We start from the raw sequence: 19,685 nt of genomic DNA, 5'->3' as shown, positions 1-19,685 counted from the left end.
GAGGTTTCTAAGTTCCGTGCTTTAGAACTCACGTAACACACGCGAGACAGATGTTTTGTTCCTAAGCCATTTCGGGAAATAGGAACTACTTGTGCGTCGTGAAAATTTAACGCGACATGCGCTTGTTAATCAGCTGCGCAACCATTTTTTCTCGACACATTAAACTTGTAAGCACTAACCGCACACCGCCAAGAGCAAAAACCGTGATGCTGCGAGGTTCATGTGAAGAGCTAATTTCTGTTCTCGCGCTTGTCGCGCGTAAAGACTGATACAGGAAACTGCAGCGCGTTATCATAGCACATAGCTTTGTGCGTCACCTTTCCATTTCACGCTGCTGTCTAGGTTGCCGAAAAAGAAATGAAGAGAAAAGAAACCGCTTTTTTTTTTATGTAACGCGCGTGCAGGCTCTTGTTTGTGACGGTCCATCGCTTCCAGCTGTCGCAGTTAACGATCATCTGTTCCGCTTATTGGCGATAAAGCAGTAAAAGCAACTTTAACGCTTGTTTAACCTCTGGCGAATTGTACCGTGAGATCGCCTACGTGTGACATCCCCACTTTTTTTCAAATTTCCAAACGAAACAGTTGGTTGTGAAAGGTATTGAGGAAACACGAAGCACGGAGTCAGTCGCTTATACCTGAGCGTCTTGGATTTGCTCCGGCGGCAGTATCTCGTCCATGTGAGCCGACAACTCCGCTGCACCCGGAAACGCAAGGTTCCCGGATATTAGGCCCAGCAGCACTGCCATGGTCGCACTCGTTCCTGCCTGAGGTAAAAAACAAAAACAAAAAGAAGAAACTGTTATTCGACAAACTTTACCAATGGCACAACGAATCATATAACGGCATGCCTTGAGCATCCTAGAGCCGACGTATCTTCAAATGCTAAAGCAACTCGACAATGATCAGACATCGACAGGTTGTAATTCGCCATTTTCTGAGGCGTGCGTCATTCACTGAGTCATTCACTGAGCCATTCACTGAGGCCATTCACTGAATGCCTGCGTTTGGCAGGCATTCTCAGATCATAAACAGCAGGTTGCCATTATCGCTCAAGAGAAAAGTTTATAACAGCTGTGTCTTACCAGTACTCACGTACGGGGGCAGAAACCTGGAGGCTTACGAAAAGGGTTCTACTTAAATTGAGGACGACGCAACGAGCTATGGAAGGAAGAATGATAGGTGTAACGTTAAGGGATAAGAAAAGAGCAGATTGGGTGAGGGAACAAACGCGAGTTAATGATATCTTAGTTGAAATCAAGAAAAAGAAATGGGCATGGGCCGGACACGTAATGAGGAGGGAAGATAACCGATGGTCATTAAGAGTTACAGAATGGATTCCAAGGGAAGTGAAGCGTAGCAAAGGGCGGCAGAAAGTTAGGTGGGCGGATGAGATTAAGAACTTCTTAGTTTGCAGGGACGACATGACCAAACATGACCATTGCAAACTTCTTAGTTTGCAGGGACGACATGACCACAATTAGTACATGACCGGGGTAGTTGGAGAAGTATGGGAGGAGGCCTTTGCCCTGCAGTGGGCGTAACCAGGCTGATGATGATGATGATGATGATTCACTGAGGCAGGGTGGCAGAGTGGATTCCGGGTTTCCGTGTCATCCCTTGAAACGGCTGCGTCGACGAGGCAGCGGGCTGAACCCAACCAACAGCAAGCCAACTGCGTGTTCGTCCCAATGCCAACAGAGGCTGCTTCGGTTACTTTCTCGTAACGTTACGTTGCAACAACGAAATCCAGCGAACTTTACGAGCACTCGGTCACATTCACTCGGTCCTTTGTTGGAATTTTTCAGCGATTCAATGCCTTTGGACGTTCGTGCCGTAATGCCGTTTCACTGCCTCCCTTGTAAGTGGGTGTTGCTTTCACTAAAACTTATTCCTTATCGACACGGTTGTCAGCGTCAGTGCCGTCTTCTGCGGTCGCGATGCTCCCGTTTTCAAACGAATATACGCAAACACACTCTTCAGTATTACCGTGCTTTTGATGACAAAATATTTTTGATACCAAAGGCAACCGATTTTTTCGCGAAAGAAAATAAATGTGCGCGTGTAGCATCACGCGCACATTTATTTAAAAAAATAATCTGAGGTGTTCTTGCTTCGATCATCAATCCACGAAGTTACCAAAAGGCTGCTGCCGTTCCTAAAGCAACTGGGCACGTATTCACTAACATTTTTCTTACGTAATATCTTTTCCTGATTGCACGGTGCTCGGAAACTCGCCAATCTAGATAACCATCGGCATGATAACGACACCATCATGGCAGAGATGGCCGGTCGCGGACCGCACTTACATAAAAAGAACTCTTGCGAATACGGGGTGAACTGTGCGGCTGCCTGCAAATAGTAAAGATTATTAAGCGCAAGCGTTGTTCAAACAATGCGCGATTCGGTTGAACACAGTGTTTCAACAAGCGCTCATCCAACAAGTAATCATAAAACACCTCTCTTCGCTTCTATTAAAATGGTCAGTCGCTCGGCAACCAGTATTCATAACTAACGTCTGATGACTCAGCGAGATGTGAGACCTTGGCGCACCAACCGAAGATTGCTCTTCGCTCGTTGACAGCCTTCTTGTTGTTTCTACTGTGCCTTTGACAGCGTGAAGGAGGGTGGCGGGAAAAAAGCTGGCGAGTCGACCCGCTATCCAATTTACTTTCAGCATTCTCGTGCCCACAGCGACAACAGAGGCGCGCACGCATTTAGGCGAGACGAGCCCGGAAAAAGGACGGCGGCGAGACGTGCTGCCTCCGCGACCTTCGTACGGACGAAGGCCGCAAATAAATAATAATAATGCGAGTGATCTACTGTGCGAAACAACGGAGTCTGTGAAATAAAGGCTTCACGCTCATCAACGCCTTCGCCACTTCCGGCTTTGCCGCAGTGCACCGCTTCTAGTCTCGCAAGGTCCGCAAACCCTCACCCCCCCCCCCCCCCCGCCGCTACCCCAACATTAGCCCCCTCCCCTTCCTATCTCTCCTCTACTCCCCACGTTACCCGTCACGCGACAGCTCAAGCCCACATTTTCTGAAGAGCGAAGCAAAGCAAGAACGCGTCTCTCCAAAGATGGAAAGAGCGCGCGCATAGCTCAACACAGCTAGGTGTCAAGCTCGGTTCGAAATGGCTGCGAAAGCGCCAACGCAGAGTGGAACGTTATGAGCCATGGAGCGGAGCTTCGGGCCTTTTCACATTGAACTTCGAAACGCTATGAAGAGGCCCTACTTCTCGTATTTGTGTAGTTCTGCCTTTTGTACTACTTCTGTAAGCATCCTGTATTTCCGCTTCTCTCACTTCGGCACACCCGGCGTGGCGTCTTAGCGGCTATGGTGTTGCGCTGCAAAGCACGAAATCGCGGGATCGAATTCCGGCCACGGCGGCCTCATTCCGATAAGGGCGAAATGCAAAAGAGCTCGTGTCCGGCGCATTGGGGACACGTTAAAGATCGCCAGGTGGGCAAAATTAATCCGGAGTCCCCCAATACGGCGTTCTTTATAATCACATGGTGGTTTTGACACGCACAACCCCAGAATTCAATTCACTTCGGCAGCTTCATAACAGCTAAAGTGCGAAAAGTAAGAGAGAAAGATTTATTTAAAGGAGGCATATAAAGGCCGGGCCTCAGTTAGCGCGCTCCAGCCTGCTTCTGTGTATCTGACTACTAAAATGAGACACGATGGACACGGCCTTTCTCGACATTTTTTTTTTCCGTACCTCATATAACTTTAATGCGAAATCCTTTTTTGCCTCTTACCAGACACCTCGCGGTATAGATAGGTCCCGTTTCTCGCGATGCGCCTACGTGGCCTTTAATGCGAAGCATTTTTCTTTCCATCTTCCAAGCGACTCCGTGGCTCTTGCTAGATCATGTGATAGCCGTCGTTGCCATGCCAACGTCGGTGCCAGTGCGGACGTGCCGTCGTCGTCACGCACCAGGTTTCACGGCCACGTTGCGCCATTCTTACATTATGGGGGTTTTGCGTGCCAAAACCACTTTCTGATTATGAGGCACGCCGTAGTGGGGGACTCCGGAAATTTCGACACCTGGGGTTCTTTAACGTGCACCTAAATCTAAGTACACGGGTGTTTTCGCATTTCGCCCCCATCGAAATGCGGCCGCCGTGGCGGGATTCGATCCCGCGACCTCGTGCTCAGCAGCCTAACACCATAGCCACTGAGCAACCACGGCGGGTGTTGCGCCATTCTTACGCAACCTCAAACACAGGCTAGATAGCCAGCTACCCGCAAAATGCGATCGCATAATATTGGTCAGCACAATGCGCGGAACGCGCATAACTTCTTAAACAATAAATGCGGGACATCCTGCGCGACATCCATCTTTGCTCTTTCCATCCGCACGAATAATTCGCCATCCTTCGCGGACACTTTCACTCTAAAATGAGCACAACTGCGTCGTTCGAAGTTAATACATATTGTACAGGTGACACCAGTAGGAACACAAGGAAGTGACACCTAGATTAGTTTGTTCGTCGTTATACACATGTCGCGTTAGTGTCCGTTCACGACGCTCCTCAAGCATCAGTGAACTCGATCGCGAGCTGAGGCGGAGAACAGTTCCTGTGGATGACAGGGATGACGCTTAAAGCGAGCTTCTTCTTCTTTCTCTCTTTTTTTTTTGCCTCAAAGCACGGCGGTTTTCAATGAGCTCTTTACCTTCGTGCATGACGTCACTGCTCAAAGTTCAGACGTACTCTGTTCAGTAGGTGCCGTTTCTTTGCTCGAGTATAGGATGCACATGCAGCCTCGATCAAAGCTATAACCGAGCATGCAAGAGCGGGACACATTCATTGTACACCGTTGCTTAAATATGAGTACTACATATAAACAAAATTTTCTATAGTACAAGATGAAGTAGGAACCGGCAGTCAGAAAGGTGGCAGCGTGTTGCCTGCAAGGAGGAGTGTTGCTACCTACAGGCGGATCTAGCCTTTAAAAAAGAAAAGCGTTAGGTCATTGCTCCGCCAGATAGCCAGTTCACTGTCCCTAACCCTTCCTGCAGCTTTGAGGTGGCCGGGCTGACGGCTCTATAGCCCCGATGACGTGGTACGCGTGGTGTGTGACCACTAAACATTAACCCAGCATATATTATGCAGAACTCACACGAAAAAAAAAAAAGAATGTTCCGACACCGGGAATCGAACCCGGGCCTCCTGGGTGAGAGCCAGGTATCCTAACCACTAGACCATGCCGGAGATCACTCCTGCGGCCCCTTAAAGGCATTTTGCCGTTCTGCCCAGTGTGAGAAAGGCGATGATAGCTTTGTGAAAAATGCTGCAAACGCTAAAAGTGATAATGACTCGAAGGGGGGGGGGGGGGGGGGGCCGAGTACTTCAGTGCTATCGCATCAGGTGTCATTCCTGCGCCGAGAATCGAGTGGCGTGTCCTGAACCTCCTTATCGCAGCCCTCCCGCCTCCTCTGAGATTCCTCTACGGATTGCTGTTTTGTTAAAGAGCTACTGCAATCAGCGACGCAGCCAGTATATATCTGGAAGCGTTCTTTGCTCTTTTTTTTTTTTGCGTGGCAGTGGCGGGGAGGGGGGGGGGGAGGGGTTGTTACACACCAAAACCACAGTCTGATTATGAGGTTACCAGCCGAAGTTCTTTAACGTGCACTTAAATCTAAGTACACGAGTGTTTCGGAGGTATCTCCACCTGCTGGCAACATGTTCTTCATCATCCATCTCGCAGGAGCTATCAAAATATTTCGCAGTGTCCCGATACCGCAGCATTGTGAGTCAACCCCCCCCCCCCCCCCCCCCCCCCCCACTTCCTTTTAAAGCAGGGATCTAAATGCGTTTTTTTTTTCTTCCAACATATCCTAACCGAAACTCAGTGACCGACACCAGTCCTGCTACACCGACACGCATACAGACACAGTTCGGGGAGCGCCACAGGATTCAACTTTTTTTTGTGGAATCTGAGCAACATCCGAAGGCGTTTTTTTTTTTTTTTCTCGTCGCCAATAATTGAGGCTAATTACACTTCAGTGGAGAGTTAATTTTTTTCGGAGCTCTGTCGTGTTCGGTGAATGCGAGGATTCGTGTAGTGCTTCGATCTTTTCGCCTGATCTTCGCGGTCACGTAACACACAACGGAGCGCGCGCGCCGCCTTCCGCTCCATGGCTCGCATGCAAAGAGCAACTCTGCATTCACAGACAGCGAGGACCACGCTTTCCTCCGGGGGGAAACCGCGCATGCTGATAAAACGAGGGGAGGGACTGGTGGCCCACGTCTTACGACGGCACGTATAGCGCGCTCGCTGACAAAAAAAAAAAAAAAAAAGGAATGCACACGGCCGCGTCGCGCACAGCCGGTGACTCAGGCAAAGCTCCGCGCGTGCTCTCACTGAACCAGACCACGAGCGATGACGAACGCTCTTTCGCGCCAGTCCGGGCCACCCACAACCCGCCAAGAAAACGGAAAGGAACAAAAAGACAGAAATACCAGCAGCGCGATCCCACTACGTGCACCGACGAGGCAACGCCACACACGCGAGACAGATCTTTGTGTTGTTGTTGTTGTTCTTCATCTTCTTCTACTACTTCTTCTGTCCTTTTTCGTGACGCCGTTTGGCATTCCTCTAACCGTGCTCCGTTTCCTAAGCTAGCGCAGCAACTGCCATATGCTAATACCCACTTCTGCAAATTTGTCGGGTGCTGCAGCCCTCCCCCCCACTACCCCTTCGCTCCCACTTCGCGTCTACTATTTCGTTTTGTTCCTCGGTCGTCGCTTCCCCCCGCCGCGTCCGCGGCGTCGGTTGGAGGATGACATATGCAGGAGACCTTCGGGGGGGGGGGGGGGGGGGGGGGGCGTTGGTGAGGCTCTTCTCCAGCGCTTGCAAGGGTTCCAGGCGCGCGCACGCACAAGCACAAACACATGGCGCGGCGCGCAGTGTTTACGAGCGTCGTCGGGCGCCTCCGTCCCGCCGCGGCACTGTTGCGAGTGTCCAGCTGGAGCCCTCGCATTTGTGCGCGTCCGCCTCGAGAAACCCCCAGTTGTTTACGACGCGCCCTACCTGTCAGCTCGACTACACATTGTGAAGGGATTAGAATAATCCGACGCAGTCAACTTTTTTTTTTCTCCAATGACCTCTCTCTTGCCAGGTTTGCCCGCGTGCACCGGATGATGAGCGGCGAATATTGAGTGCACGGCCCCAGATGAGGCGAGGCGTGGAGGCGAGGCGTGGGTGCGATGTGTGGTGAGCAAATGTCGATTTTGTTCAGCAGTGGCCGTCAGCGCTAATTCTGGGGGGGGTGGGGGGGTGGAATGGCTCACGGGTCCTTATGCTGCACTTGAGAGACTAATGCGTGATCGTTGGCGCATGCCTCTCATTCAATTATAGTCCGGCGACTTCCGCACGAAACTCCTCCTACTATAGCTTCGTGTGAATTTTCATCTATCTATCTATCTATCTATCTATCTATCTATCTATCTATCTATCTATCTATCTATCTATCTATCTATCTATCTATCTATCTATCTATCTATCTATCTATCTATCTATCTATCTATCTATCTATCTATCTATCTATCTATCTATCTTTAATCTCTCTTTGTTTCTACCTTGTTCCATCTGTTGGAATCGGGATCGGCCCATATATGTCTTTGATTGCAATGCGCCTGCGATCTTCCCGTACTGCAATCCGCATAAGTTAATATCCTAGCGAGGACACATATCGTACAGTCGTTGGTATCAGAATGGGCTCGCCGGAGCCTTTAACACCGCCTTTCGCGATGGGCCATTCTCAAAACGTGTTAGCGCTTTGGATTTTGGACTCACCAGCCAGATCCGTGCGATAATAAGACCCGTGCGAGGGTCCCGTTGCAGTCTTGTTCTTTGCAGTCCTTGTCTGCATATTTTATACGCTCTAATTAACCTACAATGTAATGATAATGATAAACTGGTAGCAGTTGCCAGCCTGCTCCTCGCTTTCCCTTTCTTGTTAACTGTGTATATGTGTATATGTGTTCAAAACAAATAATAATAATAATAACTAATTAGAAGGTGCATCCAACTATGCAAAAGGAAGTACAAAACATCATCGTGCGCACTTGCAGGCCGATCATTATTAAGTTTTACGGAATTTTCAATATATCGCCTGTACCAGATAGCATAATTCTTGTCCCTGAGCAGTGTGCTATATGAAGAGGCGGACATTACTAGAATGAGAAATAGAAACGCATATTCAACTAATTAACGAACACCAGTTTCGAGATATTATTTCCCAAAGTGTGGCACGAAATACATGGGCGTTCGAGTTACTTTTGTGATTCAACGCAGAAAAGAGCGTTTTGTTAAAAGAGTAAGTGGAACATCAGCGAATTATTACGGCGAGTCTGATAGCGCATACTTCCAAAGTGATGTCGTTCTGGAAATCAATTCCCAGTGGATACGCCTTGCAAACTCACCGGCTACAATTGGTAAGTTTCCATATGTGCCGTAATGTAATCAATTATGAAGCGAGTTTTGTTAACTAGTTCAAATATGTGTTTCGATTTCCCGCCGAAGTAACGTTCGCCTCTCCGAATAGTACAGCTCAAGTATACGGCCCAAGACTCTTCGAAGTCAGGAGAGCCGTATCAATCCACACTCTTAACCCAAGCATAGGGAGCTCTTTGTTAAGGTATCGAAATAAAAAGAAATTAAAGCTTGATGTTGTTTTGGAGGAGAAGGCACGGGACATGTAGGCTTTCTAAATCTAGTGATTCTTGGGAAGCAGACCCGGTTCTACATATAAACTCGGTGCCCTTCCACTCTGTGAAGATGGATAATCACTGAAGCTCTGTATGTGGGCCCCTCAATAGCGTACTGCAACTCCGCCGCGGGTAGGCCCGGCATTGCAGTGTCCTCGGAATCGGCGCACATATGGGGAGTGCTTAACGCCTGCTTCACCTCCGCAGCGGGTAGGCCCATGCAATGCATTATCCTCGGTATAGGCGAACGTATGGGGAGTTTTGTGTCTACACACGGACACCATCCTGGGCAAAAAAAAAAGCATGTGCTCTAGTCTGTGTAACCTCGGCATTCCAACAAAATGTGTCCCACGGTTTCCAGCGCACCAGAGTTAACATGGCAATGGTTGGCGGTCCAGTCCGAGACGGCACAGGCATACCTATCGGTGTCTCTCTTTTGTCGAGGCTATTCGCACGGGCACCCGACAGCGTTCCTCGATTAAAAATGCCAGCAACTCTACCAACCTTCATGTCGAATCTCGGCGTGTCGTCTTGGCGGAGTTGAGGTATGGGCTGATCACCAATCCTGCTGGCTCGACGTTCAGAGCACACGGGTAAGACACGAGCGGAGTCTCAGCGACGCAACCACATATGATAGAGCTCCACGGAAGATGTCGGGGTACCCCTTATATACGACGGGGCGAAGTCGCGCCATCCCCTCATACGACATAGCTATGCCAACGCCGGAGACACATATCAAAGGAGAGGGCGGGGGGAGGCTGTTTCATTCAGGCGGCGGCCGGACCCCGGGGTTGGGTGAGTGAGCCAACACCGACGGCGGGGTTAGCGCCGTTCAAAGGCACGGAGCGTTGCAATGCGGGCGACTGAGGGACTAATGAGTCCGCAAAGGTGGCCCCGTTGCGTCAGGAGTACCGGGCGCGCGGTCTCCTGCCTCTTCCCCCACCCCCGTGGCATGCCCCCTAACGAGATCGTCGAGGCGCCACAAAAGGGAAGGTCAGTCGAGACGCCGCCGCGTCTGTCGTGTTGGTGGTCGTCACCCTGCGGCGTACTTCGGGTGCCCTCCTCAGCCCGGTGGCTACGGTCAGCGAAGCTGCTTCGGCAGCTCCGAACGAAAGCGCGAAGTTTTGTCGCCTTCTGAGTTGCCCGCGGTGTCGAAAGCTCGCGCGGTGGCGTGAAGGTGGAACCTTGTCTCCGACACCTGCCACGTGTGTGTATAGGGACCTATAGCCATCGCCGCCCTTAGAGAGCCGCAGGGCGTCTGAACGACGCGCGTTAGACGACCGTGACGGCCCTTAATTCGCATGGTTCAACTGCTCCGTGGTGGATAAGATTCAGTCTTTGAGACCTTGCCATTGACTGCAACGAAAAGTGATTTGCTGCGCGCTTGCCTTTAGCACAATTTACGCTTTCTATTAATCAAATAGAAACCGCTGCCTCGTAATCAAATCGTGCTTTTGGCACGTAAAACCCCAGAACTCATTCATTCAAAAGTTCATCTCATATATTTTATGTTATGCGAGCAAACTTCGGTCAAGTAGTCCACGTATTTCTTTCCTGAATAAAAGTGAAATAATAATAATAATAATAATAATAATAATAATAATAATAATAATAATAATAATAATAATAATAATAATAATAATAATAATAATAATAATAATAATAATAATAATAAATTTCAGAAGCAATTGGTCTTTGCAGTAGCCACGTGTTATGACTGAATAGTGTGTACTGCGACCTGTTCACTTGCCAACTGTTCTCTTACCATGAGCAGCAGCCCACGAGTTGAGACCGAAGATTTTTCCCACTTGGGAGACACCTCGCTGCGCTGCGCTATTGGGCCAGAACGACTATTGCGCAATGGCGCGGTTGGGCGACTCGCCCACTTGGAGAACACGAAACCTATCAGTTTCCTTATCAGCAACGAGTCCACTGTTAACCGCCTCACTGTCAGCATGCACCGTTTGTTGGCACGAGGAATCCTCCAATCAGGTCGCGGTCACGCGCGCTCCTATGCGCGATCGATTAAACGGCCAGCGCCTTTAACATGTAACGATATCGCCGACAGTACAGATGCCGACGGGCCGTGACACACAGGGGCAGTGAAAAGGACGAAGTGTACATGCGTGACGTGACATAACCGGAAGCTCGGACGTCCCAGTGCAAGGATACGAGCGAGGCTGCGCATGTGAGGCGGCCCTTCGGTGCTTGACGCAATTTGGAGACACGCGCCGTTCCACAAACGCTTCCCGCGCAGGGATGAAATTGTGCACAACCGACGGGTGTGGGTGTCACCGGAAGCTCGGGCGAAGGCCGGACGAACGCGCCTCCGTAAGTCGGCACGTGACGGCCGATGCGACGAGAAGCGTCAAAATCGTTCACGACGCGGGTGTCGACGTCTGGGCTGTCCGTATGTCGTCTGTGAACTTTCTCTTCTGCGCGCAAACAGCTGGGTGTCCTTTACTATGTAGGCGTAACCGGGCGCTCCATTAAAGGGGTGCCAGAACCTCTCTCTCTCTCTGTCTCTCTGTGTTTAATTGAAATGAAAATAAAAGAGATGTAGTCACCCTATAATGGTGACGGCTACTCCTTTTCTAATAGACGATATATATATATATATATATATATATATAATCATCTATCATCAGCCTGGTTACGACCACTGCAGGGCAAAGGCCTCTCCCATACTTCTCCAACTCCCACAGTCATTTGCTAATTGTGGCCATGTGGTGCCTGCAAATTTCTTAATCTCATTCACCCACCTAACTTTCTGCCGCCCCCTGCTACGCTTCCCTTCCCTTGGAATCCAGTCCGTAACCCTTAATGACCGTCGGTTATCTTCCCTCCTCATTACATGTCCTGCTCATGCCCATTTCTTTTTCTTGATTTCAACTAAGATGTCATTAACTCGCGTTTGTTCCCTCACCCAATCTGCCCTTTTCTTACCCCTTAACGTTACACCCATCATTCTTCTTTCCATAGCTCGTTGCGTCGTCCTCAATAGAAGTAGAACCCTTTTCATAAGCCTCCAGGTTTCTGCCCCGTACGTGAGTACTGGTAAGACACAGCTGTTACACACTTTTCTCTTGAGGGTAAATGGCAACCTGCTGTTCACACACACACACACACACACACACACACGCACACTATATATATATATATATATATATATATATATATATATATGGTAAGAAAATTAAAAGAAATGACGTCACAGGGCCAGAAGTCCAAAGCATACAGTCCTATACACCCACGAACATATATATATAAAAGGCAAAGGCAAGTCGCACCAGAATGAGTTTCTAAACAAAGTCACAAGGTCACACAAGCGACGCGACGTAGAGTGCGATGAGCATGTAAACAGATGAGGAATCACAAGGAGTTAAACTAATACACGCACGGAATATGACAGTCAAGAGTGAGTTTCAGCACAGAGTGCAAAAGAGTATACCACGTAACATACAAATGCTAATAATTACAAATAATGAAAGCAAGTTGTAGTTACATTGTGTGTCTAAGTGCGGTATCTAGGACTTGTTAAAGACGCTTATATCTTCGTAAAAAAATGTTACATTTAATGCTTTTCGCTGTGCTGGTGCTGGTGCGACGGCCATGGGCCCAGAAATATTGCGAGTGAGGAAGGTCGGCGAAGATCAACGTGTGCCTTGCGCGATCGGCACCTCTGAGCGCCCATGGTCGTTGTGGAAATTTAGCGAAATTATGTGTGAAATATACGAACAGGTATACAAAAAACAAGAAGAAAAGAAAACCAAACAAAGAGGGAAATGCTACGTTTGTATGAAGCCCGACAAACAAAGAGGAAACATTTGAATGTATGCATAAACGGCTTGGCGTCGTCGTTCGAAACCCGAAAACCTGGAGTTCGATGAATGGCGGATTTTTTAAATATATATATGTCTACATCGATAGAGAGCTGTTTAATGTATCAGTTAGGTATAACCCAAGAAATCAGTCATTAAGCGTGGCACACACTGATAGCTACCCCATCTCGTAATTGTGGAATGCCATGAAGTGACTGACTGCGCCAGTATCCTATCGTGCTGAGTATTTGCGTATAGAGAATTTTTAATTTTGTTCTCCTTGCTGATGTAAATACGCAAAAGATTCCCAATTATTCCAATGTCTTTTGAAGGACCGTGAAAAGAGAAAATCGAAATATTTAGGTTGATTTGAAAGGAGAAAGCATAAGGCGTAATGTTTACTAGCGCTAGTGTCTTTTTGCGAAGCAGAGGCCATTCTAGCGAAATATATCGAGTCTTTTCATTTATTTAACCACACCACGATTTTCTTGCCTTCTTTTTCTACTTTTCCCGCCATCCTACTTCTAGGGCATTTCTGTCCTCGATCGCTTTCTGTATGCAAAGTAGCATGTAGGTGGATACATACATGCCGGCAAATATTTCTGCGTTTCACTAAAGGACTCTCTCTCTCACTCTCTCTCTCATGCTGAACGCGGTTTATTCGTCGATCGTCCTTAAGTGACAATCGAACAAATGCTTATTGTCGGCCTTTGGAGCGCTGCTTCTTCCACAATGCGACCAGCAGAAACTCGCTTAATCCGATGCCCCAGTGCGCTAGCATCGTGATCCGCTAAGACTGCGAGTCCTTTTCCACGCCTACGTGCGGTGTGCTAACAATCGCCTAAAATGTTCATTTTCGCACTTCCAAAGCTGGAAGCAGTTCGAGATTCCGGTACTACAATCTTTCGCAGTCTTCATCTATTTTTTAAGATATATCTGCATCACTGCCACGATTTTTCCCAGTTCGACGTTGTCAAATGAAACCAATAAATGATATTTTTTCTATTTCTCCTACAAATTCTCGGGCGGAATTGAGAATTGCACCAACATTTATCCTCAAGGAAGGTTTACAGGCACTGCCGCCAACTTTCGACACGTGACATGCAAACACACATCATATAATTGCCTACCGAAAGTGAGCCGGCGCTGTAGTCCAAACGATGCCGACAATGGTTGCTGCAGTCACGCTGAACAGAGCGCTGACAGAGCGACATAATACCCTGTAAACCATATTACATTTCACATAGCTTTCTACTCTGCATTATAGCTCAGGTGCCCATGCCCCTTTGGTCAGCACATATATTCCCATGTATGCGCCACAAGAAAAATTCCTCCCCTATCCTTCTCTTCCCCAACACACACACATACACACGTAGGTTCAAACAATCACGCGTGTCTTTTTAAGCATCTGCAGTAGACTCTCGTCGCAGGTCTGCTCGCTTCTTTCTCTCTTTCCTGTTGTTTGCAAATCCGTCGCCTTTTCACTTCACCGTATCTTCACAACCCCGGTGCTCTGAGGCAGGTGAGCGTCGCACGGCATTCTCCGAAGGCTGTTTCCAGCCCGTCTCTCAAGAGTGTCTTGCTCGTGTTTTTCCGCCCCTCTCAAACACATGACAAAACTAATAGCCGCAATCTACATGCGTAAACATCGCGTGGAAAATCTGCCATCCTTGCTTCGTGCAGCGTATCGCCTGGCTGGACACTGCTTTTCGTTCGCGGGGAGAGTTATAGTCCGAGCGTCGGGGTACAGCTACGAGCCAGCGGGTAGCACTACAACGCAGACCCCCCTTCTCGCTCCGACTCTGTCCCCCCCACCAGCGTTCTCGAACGCCCTTGGGGCGGTGAAGGGAGGCAAGGCAGCTGAAGGAGCAGGCACGGCGTGGCCGACGAGCGCGGCGTGCCCGGAGCTGCTGCGGCGGCGTCGTCCGGCGTCGCGTCCTCGTTCCAATTCCGGCGGTCGCTCTCGCTTCGCTTCCTCATCAGAGACATCTCTCGGCGCGGTCGCCGCCGCTTCTTTTCCCCGCCCAGGCAAATTAAATGGCGAAGGTCAGCGGAGCGGAACCGCCGCCGACGCGGCTCCGTCAGCTTAGGGCTCGGTCCGCCATGAATATGCGCCGGCGCATCATTAACGGCGCGGGCCACCACAGCTGGGGGCTGCTGCCGTGCTGCGTCGACCAGCGCCGGAGAGAGACGCTGCTCGGCGTGGCGACCGGATAAACGCCGCGCCGGCTAAGCCTCCCGGGAGGTCGTATAACGACAACGACTCCTGGAGTGGCAGTAACCTGTCCCGGCTTGTACGCGGGGAGGACGGGCGACAACGCGGGTATTCCGATCGGTGAACCTGCGCTTGGTGCAAGAGAAAAGTGTCACGCAACCAGGGAACCGCGCGTTTTCACGAAACCGTTCTTTTTTTTTTATTGAAATGAAAAGTAAAAGAAAGAGACGTAGTCACCTTGTAATGGTGACGGCTACTCCTTTTCTTATAGCGGAGACAACAGCATAAAGATATATGTAAGAAAATGAGGAGAAATCACGTCCATAGGGTCCCAGAGCTCCACAGTGCACAGTCCTATACACCCGTGAACATAATAATATGAAAGTCAAATGCAAGTTGCACCACAATGAGTTTGCAAACAGTCACAAACACACACAAACACCCGTCATGTAGATTGCGAAGAGCATATAAACAGATGAGGAGTTACATAGAGTTAAAATAACGCACGCACAGAATACAAAAAAAGTATAACACGTAATATACAAGCACTAATAATTACAAATAATAGGAACAAATTGTCGTAACATCGTGTGATTATTCAGTGCAGTATCTAGTACTTGTTAAGGATGCCTGTCTCTTTGTAAAAATGTTCTAGTGCGTTCAATGCTTTTCGCTGTGCTATTTTCGGTGGCCATGGGCACGAAACCTTTCTCTTTCTCTCCTGTGTCCCTCCTCCCCGTTTCCACGCGTAAGGTTGCCAACCGGACGCTTTTCCGGTTAACTGCACGTATACACGTTTCTTCTCTTCCTATTCTATCTTTTTTTCTCTGCATCTCTCTTGTACACGGTAGACGCCAATATGAAAGGGAACAGCTGACTTTCGTTGAGAGCCGAATGTTCACATTTCCGCTTTGCAAAAGATGTAAAGTTCCACGGCGGAAATTTTTCACACCCGGCAAAAGTATACGACTATACTGCGAGCGAAAGTGAGGTGCTGTTCTGGCCTAAAAATTTGCTGGAATCGCCGTTTTAATGCACTGTGTAGTGAATCTCGGACCATATCGGGACCTGTGCCTTGCCAGCTTTCTTCACGTCGTTACTCTCGAACTATATGAAAACTTAATGCACTTATTCGAGTTTATGTGTGATCGATTCACTGAACATATACCACGTGCAAAGGAGCAGCCGGCAGCATTTCATGGAGTAAATCTTCTTCCATGTACTGTTAGTTTTTGCTTGATTACTCCGACAAGAGTCTATACAGAGCTCAATCGTAAATCGGGCGTTGTGCTCCTGCGCGGTCGTATTATTCTGCGCCAATGTATTGATAAAATTGTTACGCAGTGCTTCTCGTATTTGTTTTTCTTAGAGTTCTTTTTTTTCTTCAATATATGCTGGCTTCCAATGAGCATATCTAATTAAATAGTCGGCATTGTGAAAAAATTGTATTACTATATCTGTACGAAATGATGTGCCAAAATTCTAAAAATAATGAAATTTACCCGGGCAAACAGAGGAGCCAGAATGGTACATCGTTGGGCTTACATTCGACCAGCGTCCTGTGCTGCTTTCCAGTGCGTCTTGATGTCCTATATTATATATATTTAAAAAAATTGTTGTTGGTTAATCAAATACACAAATTGGTTAAGCGAGGTACATCGTAGCGGACGATAAAATTTGTCACGCATTTATTCGGACACCGGCAAACCAGTTACACGTCCCCTCTCTGAGGATCACAGAAACATGGAGACACGAAGCTATTCGTGTAGTATTATAGATATATGCGCACGTTAATGAACCTTAGGTGGTCAGAAATTAATACGGAGTATTCCACTACCGCATCTCTTATAACGAACTGCGCTGTTTCGGGACGTCAAACCTCACAACTTTGAAGACAAATGTTTTCCTATCGCTACTTTTCCGTATCAAGTATGTCCGCTTACAGCATCTGTTTCTACCTTCCTTCGTGGGCCGATACCGAATATGTGATAGAATTGATGATGATTACTGATGATGAACTGTATCTTGATTCTGGGAGCCGCGTTGATGAAGGCGATAATAATGATGATGATTGTAATCATTATGACGGTGGCAGTGATGATGATATGGATGATGATGATAAATATGATGATGCTGATGATAACTGATGACTATAATTGATGACGCCGATCAAACGCTCTCGCTAGGGCGGCGGCTCTCACACTACATCATAAGGGTCGCACACACCATTCTCACCCACAACTCATCAGGAAGACATTGTCTTTCGTCAACTTCAACTGGAGGTTGAATCGCCCTCCAATGTTTTTCAAATTCCTATGCATGGACCTCTGTATGTCGCAATATGTACCTGCCCTGACGAAAACAAATTTCCCTCGTCGAAACATTGGCCGCTGGCTGAGTCTTCCCCAGTTCGGTCACTCCCCGTCGATCGCATCGCGTGGCCTGGTTTCGCTGATGCGCGGCAGTGTTGAAGCGGGTCCAGTTCCGGTGTTACATTGTACGAGTGATTCAATGAAATTTCTTGCACAAAAACGCCGAACCGACAAATTTACAAATGTCTCAGGTGCCCACGCGTGTTAAACTCTATAAGCCTGCGGGACCGCTTCACCTTTGGGGCACGACTTCCACTCCGGGGGCCTATTTAGAACCTCCTTCTGCTGAGATTCCCTGCTTCCCCGTCGTCTGCCTTACACAATCGGACGGAGCTGGCCAAAAAATCCCTTTGCGCCGGGTCCGCCTTGTCAACTTCGGCTTGTTGATTCATTGCCTAGCCCGCGCCGTGGCCGGTCGTCAATGCAAGTCGTTTGCGCGGGGGGCAAGGGGGGAGGGGGAGGGGTTTGCACAAGAGCAATTGATGCGCGCGTGCCGAGGCGGTCGATTGTAAACAAAGAATGGGCACGTTGTGTTAGGCGGATGTCGGCGTAATAGAGGTGCACTTTACCCTCTTCTGGCGCAGTCGACCTGCAGCGGACATTTAATTGTTGCCGAAGGCCCATTGTTGCTCCCATTGGCTCGCGATAGCGGCGCGTGACGTCATTCGTCGGCGCGAGCAGAAGTGCGTGGCCGCGAGGTTAAAACGAGGTTTTTTTCCCCTGGGCTATTTATTCTGATGACACCACCTAGGTCTGCTAGTTAGACGACGACCGCGCATATATAGCTGCTGCAATCTCCAAGAAAGGTGTACGTTTTTCCGAGGTACCTTACCTTATAATACAATGGTGCGGAATAACGCCTGTCCGTAGGCAGAACCGATACACAAGACACGAGCGAGGATGCACTGAACATGCGATGAGGGACATAAAAAGCTGACATTTGTCGTCCTCTATATATTTAACGTCGTTGCCACGCGTACGCCATTTTGCCAGCACTTTACCAGTTTTACCATTATACATGTACTTTTATAGTGTTTGTTTCTTTTTTTTTTTCTAAGGTCAGCTATGCCGCACAGGAGGAACTTTTGAAGTCGGATATAACTCCGATAACATCTGACGGAGTTCCGTCTGTATGCCACGGAAATTAAACGACAAGAAGAACCGCGGGGACAGATAGAATTCCAAATGAATTCTTGAAACGCTTTACAACCCAGGTTACAGAATATATGTCTTATTTTCAGTTTTCATTAAGGACTAGTGGACTGTATGCATATCGGAAAACGGCACGCGTTGTGCCTATACACAAGAAAGGGAATAAAGCTAATATTAAAGAACTATAGGCCTGCGTCGATTATTTCTACTTGCTCGAAACGCATGGAGCATGTCATAACGGGTTATATATCAGGTCTGTCTTGTCCAACAAAAATGTTTTGTCTCCTATTTCAACACGGTTTCACAAAGTGAAAATCTACGACGACTTAGCTACTTACCCCTGTGCGTCATATTTTAACGGCGTTAGATCACTCGGGGACAATATATGTGTTCTTTCTTTGTCGACTTTAGCAAAGCATTCGACCTAGTATCGCATGGAAAATTGTTACATAAGCTAGAATTCATTGGTCGTTTTTGCTTTTTTACTGAATTGTGTGGAAGCTTATTTGCAGAATAGAAATCAATTTGTTGGGGTGGATGATAAAGCTTCCGATATCCTTCCTGTCTCTTCTGGTGTGTCACAGGGCAGTGTACTGGGTCATTTGATGTTTTTAGTGTATATAAATGACTTACTTGAAGTTGTGTCTGACTCGCCATGTATAAAACTTTTCGCAGATGACTGTATTATATACAAAAAAAAATATTGTGCGAAAGTGAACGCATGCTGTTTTACTGGACCGGTTGTTGAAGGTTGAGCAGTGGTGTCGAACATGTGACATAGAAGTTATAGTTAAAAAAAAAGCCGTCTTACTAAGGACTACATATAAAGTACATCGTAGTATTTATGCCTGTGCACTTTATAATCGAGAAACAGGACAGGTAACAGAACACAAATAGGCGTTACACTCAGTTCAAAATATTTCTGGTCAGCTCGTATTTGTGACATTTGTGCATCAGCATGTAGGGAATTGTTCTTTTTTTAAAGAAGGAAATTAAGAAACGCTTCAACAAAGCTCACATTATTGGTATACAAAACATATGTCTGGTCTAAAATAGAATATGCTTCCGTGATTTGGTATCCCCACACTAAGCAGACTGTACGAAAGCTAGATATGCCACAAAGGAACGCTGACAGGTTAATTTATGGGAAATACAGAAGGAATGACTTCCCTACTAAGCTTATGCGTGATAATGAAATTCCAACGTTACAAATATGCGTATGTAGAAAATATACTCGCATAGCGTATTTGCATAATATGTTAGTAGGTAATCTAGACATGTCCACATGTCTAACCCTTAAGTGCCCGAAGGACTCGACACATGCACAATCATGCGCTGAAAGCAGCCTTTGCAAAAACAAATGTATTTAAGCAGAGTGTTCTTTTTTTGTTTTTGCCAAGGA

At 47.8% G+C, this 19,685-nt stretch overlaps 1 protein-coding gene and 1 non-coding gene across 5 annotated transcripts in view; both read right to left on the bottom strand.

Moving 5' to 3' along the window:
- LOC126523065 (uncharacterized) overlaps window positions 1–19,685 on the bottom strand; it is a 104,775-nt gene that overhangs the window by 37,623 nt on the left and 47,467 nt on the right. Inside the window, exons 1-2 of one of the 4 annotated variants that reach the window (XM_072288726.1) lie at window positions 13,675–13,767; window positions 636–764 (exon numbers count right to left, since the gene is read on the bottom strand). In XM_072288726.1, coding sequence (XP_072144827.1) covers window positions 636–764; window positions 13,675–13,758 — 213 coding nt within the window. In that variant the 5' untranslated portion in view covers window positions 13,759–13,767. Of the gene's footprint in view, window positions 1–635; window positions 765–9,227; window positions 9,382–13,674; window positions 13,768–19,685 lie in introns of those variants that run through there. The other 3 variants (XM_072288727.1, XM_072288728.1, XM_072288725.1) reach the window with 3 other exon arrangements.
- TRNAE-CUC (transfer RNA glutamic acid (anticodon CUC)) lies at window positions 5,151–5,222 on the bottom strand. The gene has a single exon. It is a non-coding gene; the product is annotated as a tRNA-Glu (tRNA).

Source organism: Dermacentor andersoni, chromosome 6 (genome assembly GCF_023375885.2).
Source record: "Dermacentor andersoni chromosome 6, qqDerAnde1_hic_scaffold, whole genome shotgun sequence".
Taxonomy (NCBI): domain Eukaryota; kingdom Metazoa; phylum Arthropoda; class Arachnida; order Ixodida; family Ixodidae; genus Dermacentor; species Dermacentor andersoni.
This window is presented reverse-complemented; position numbering and strand designations above follow the sequence as displayed.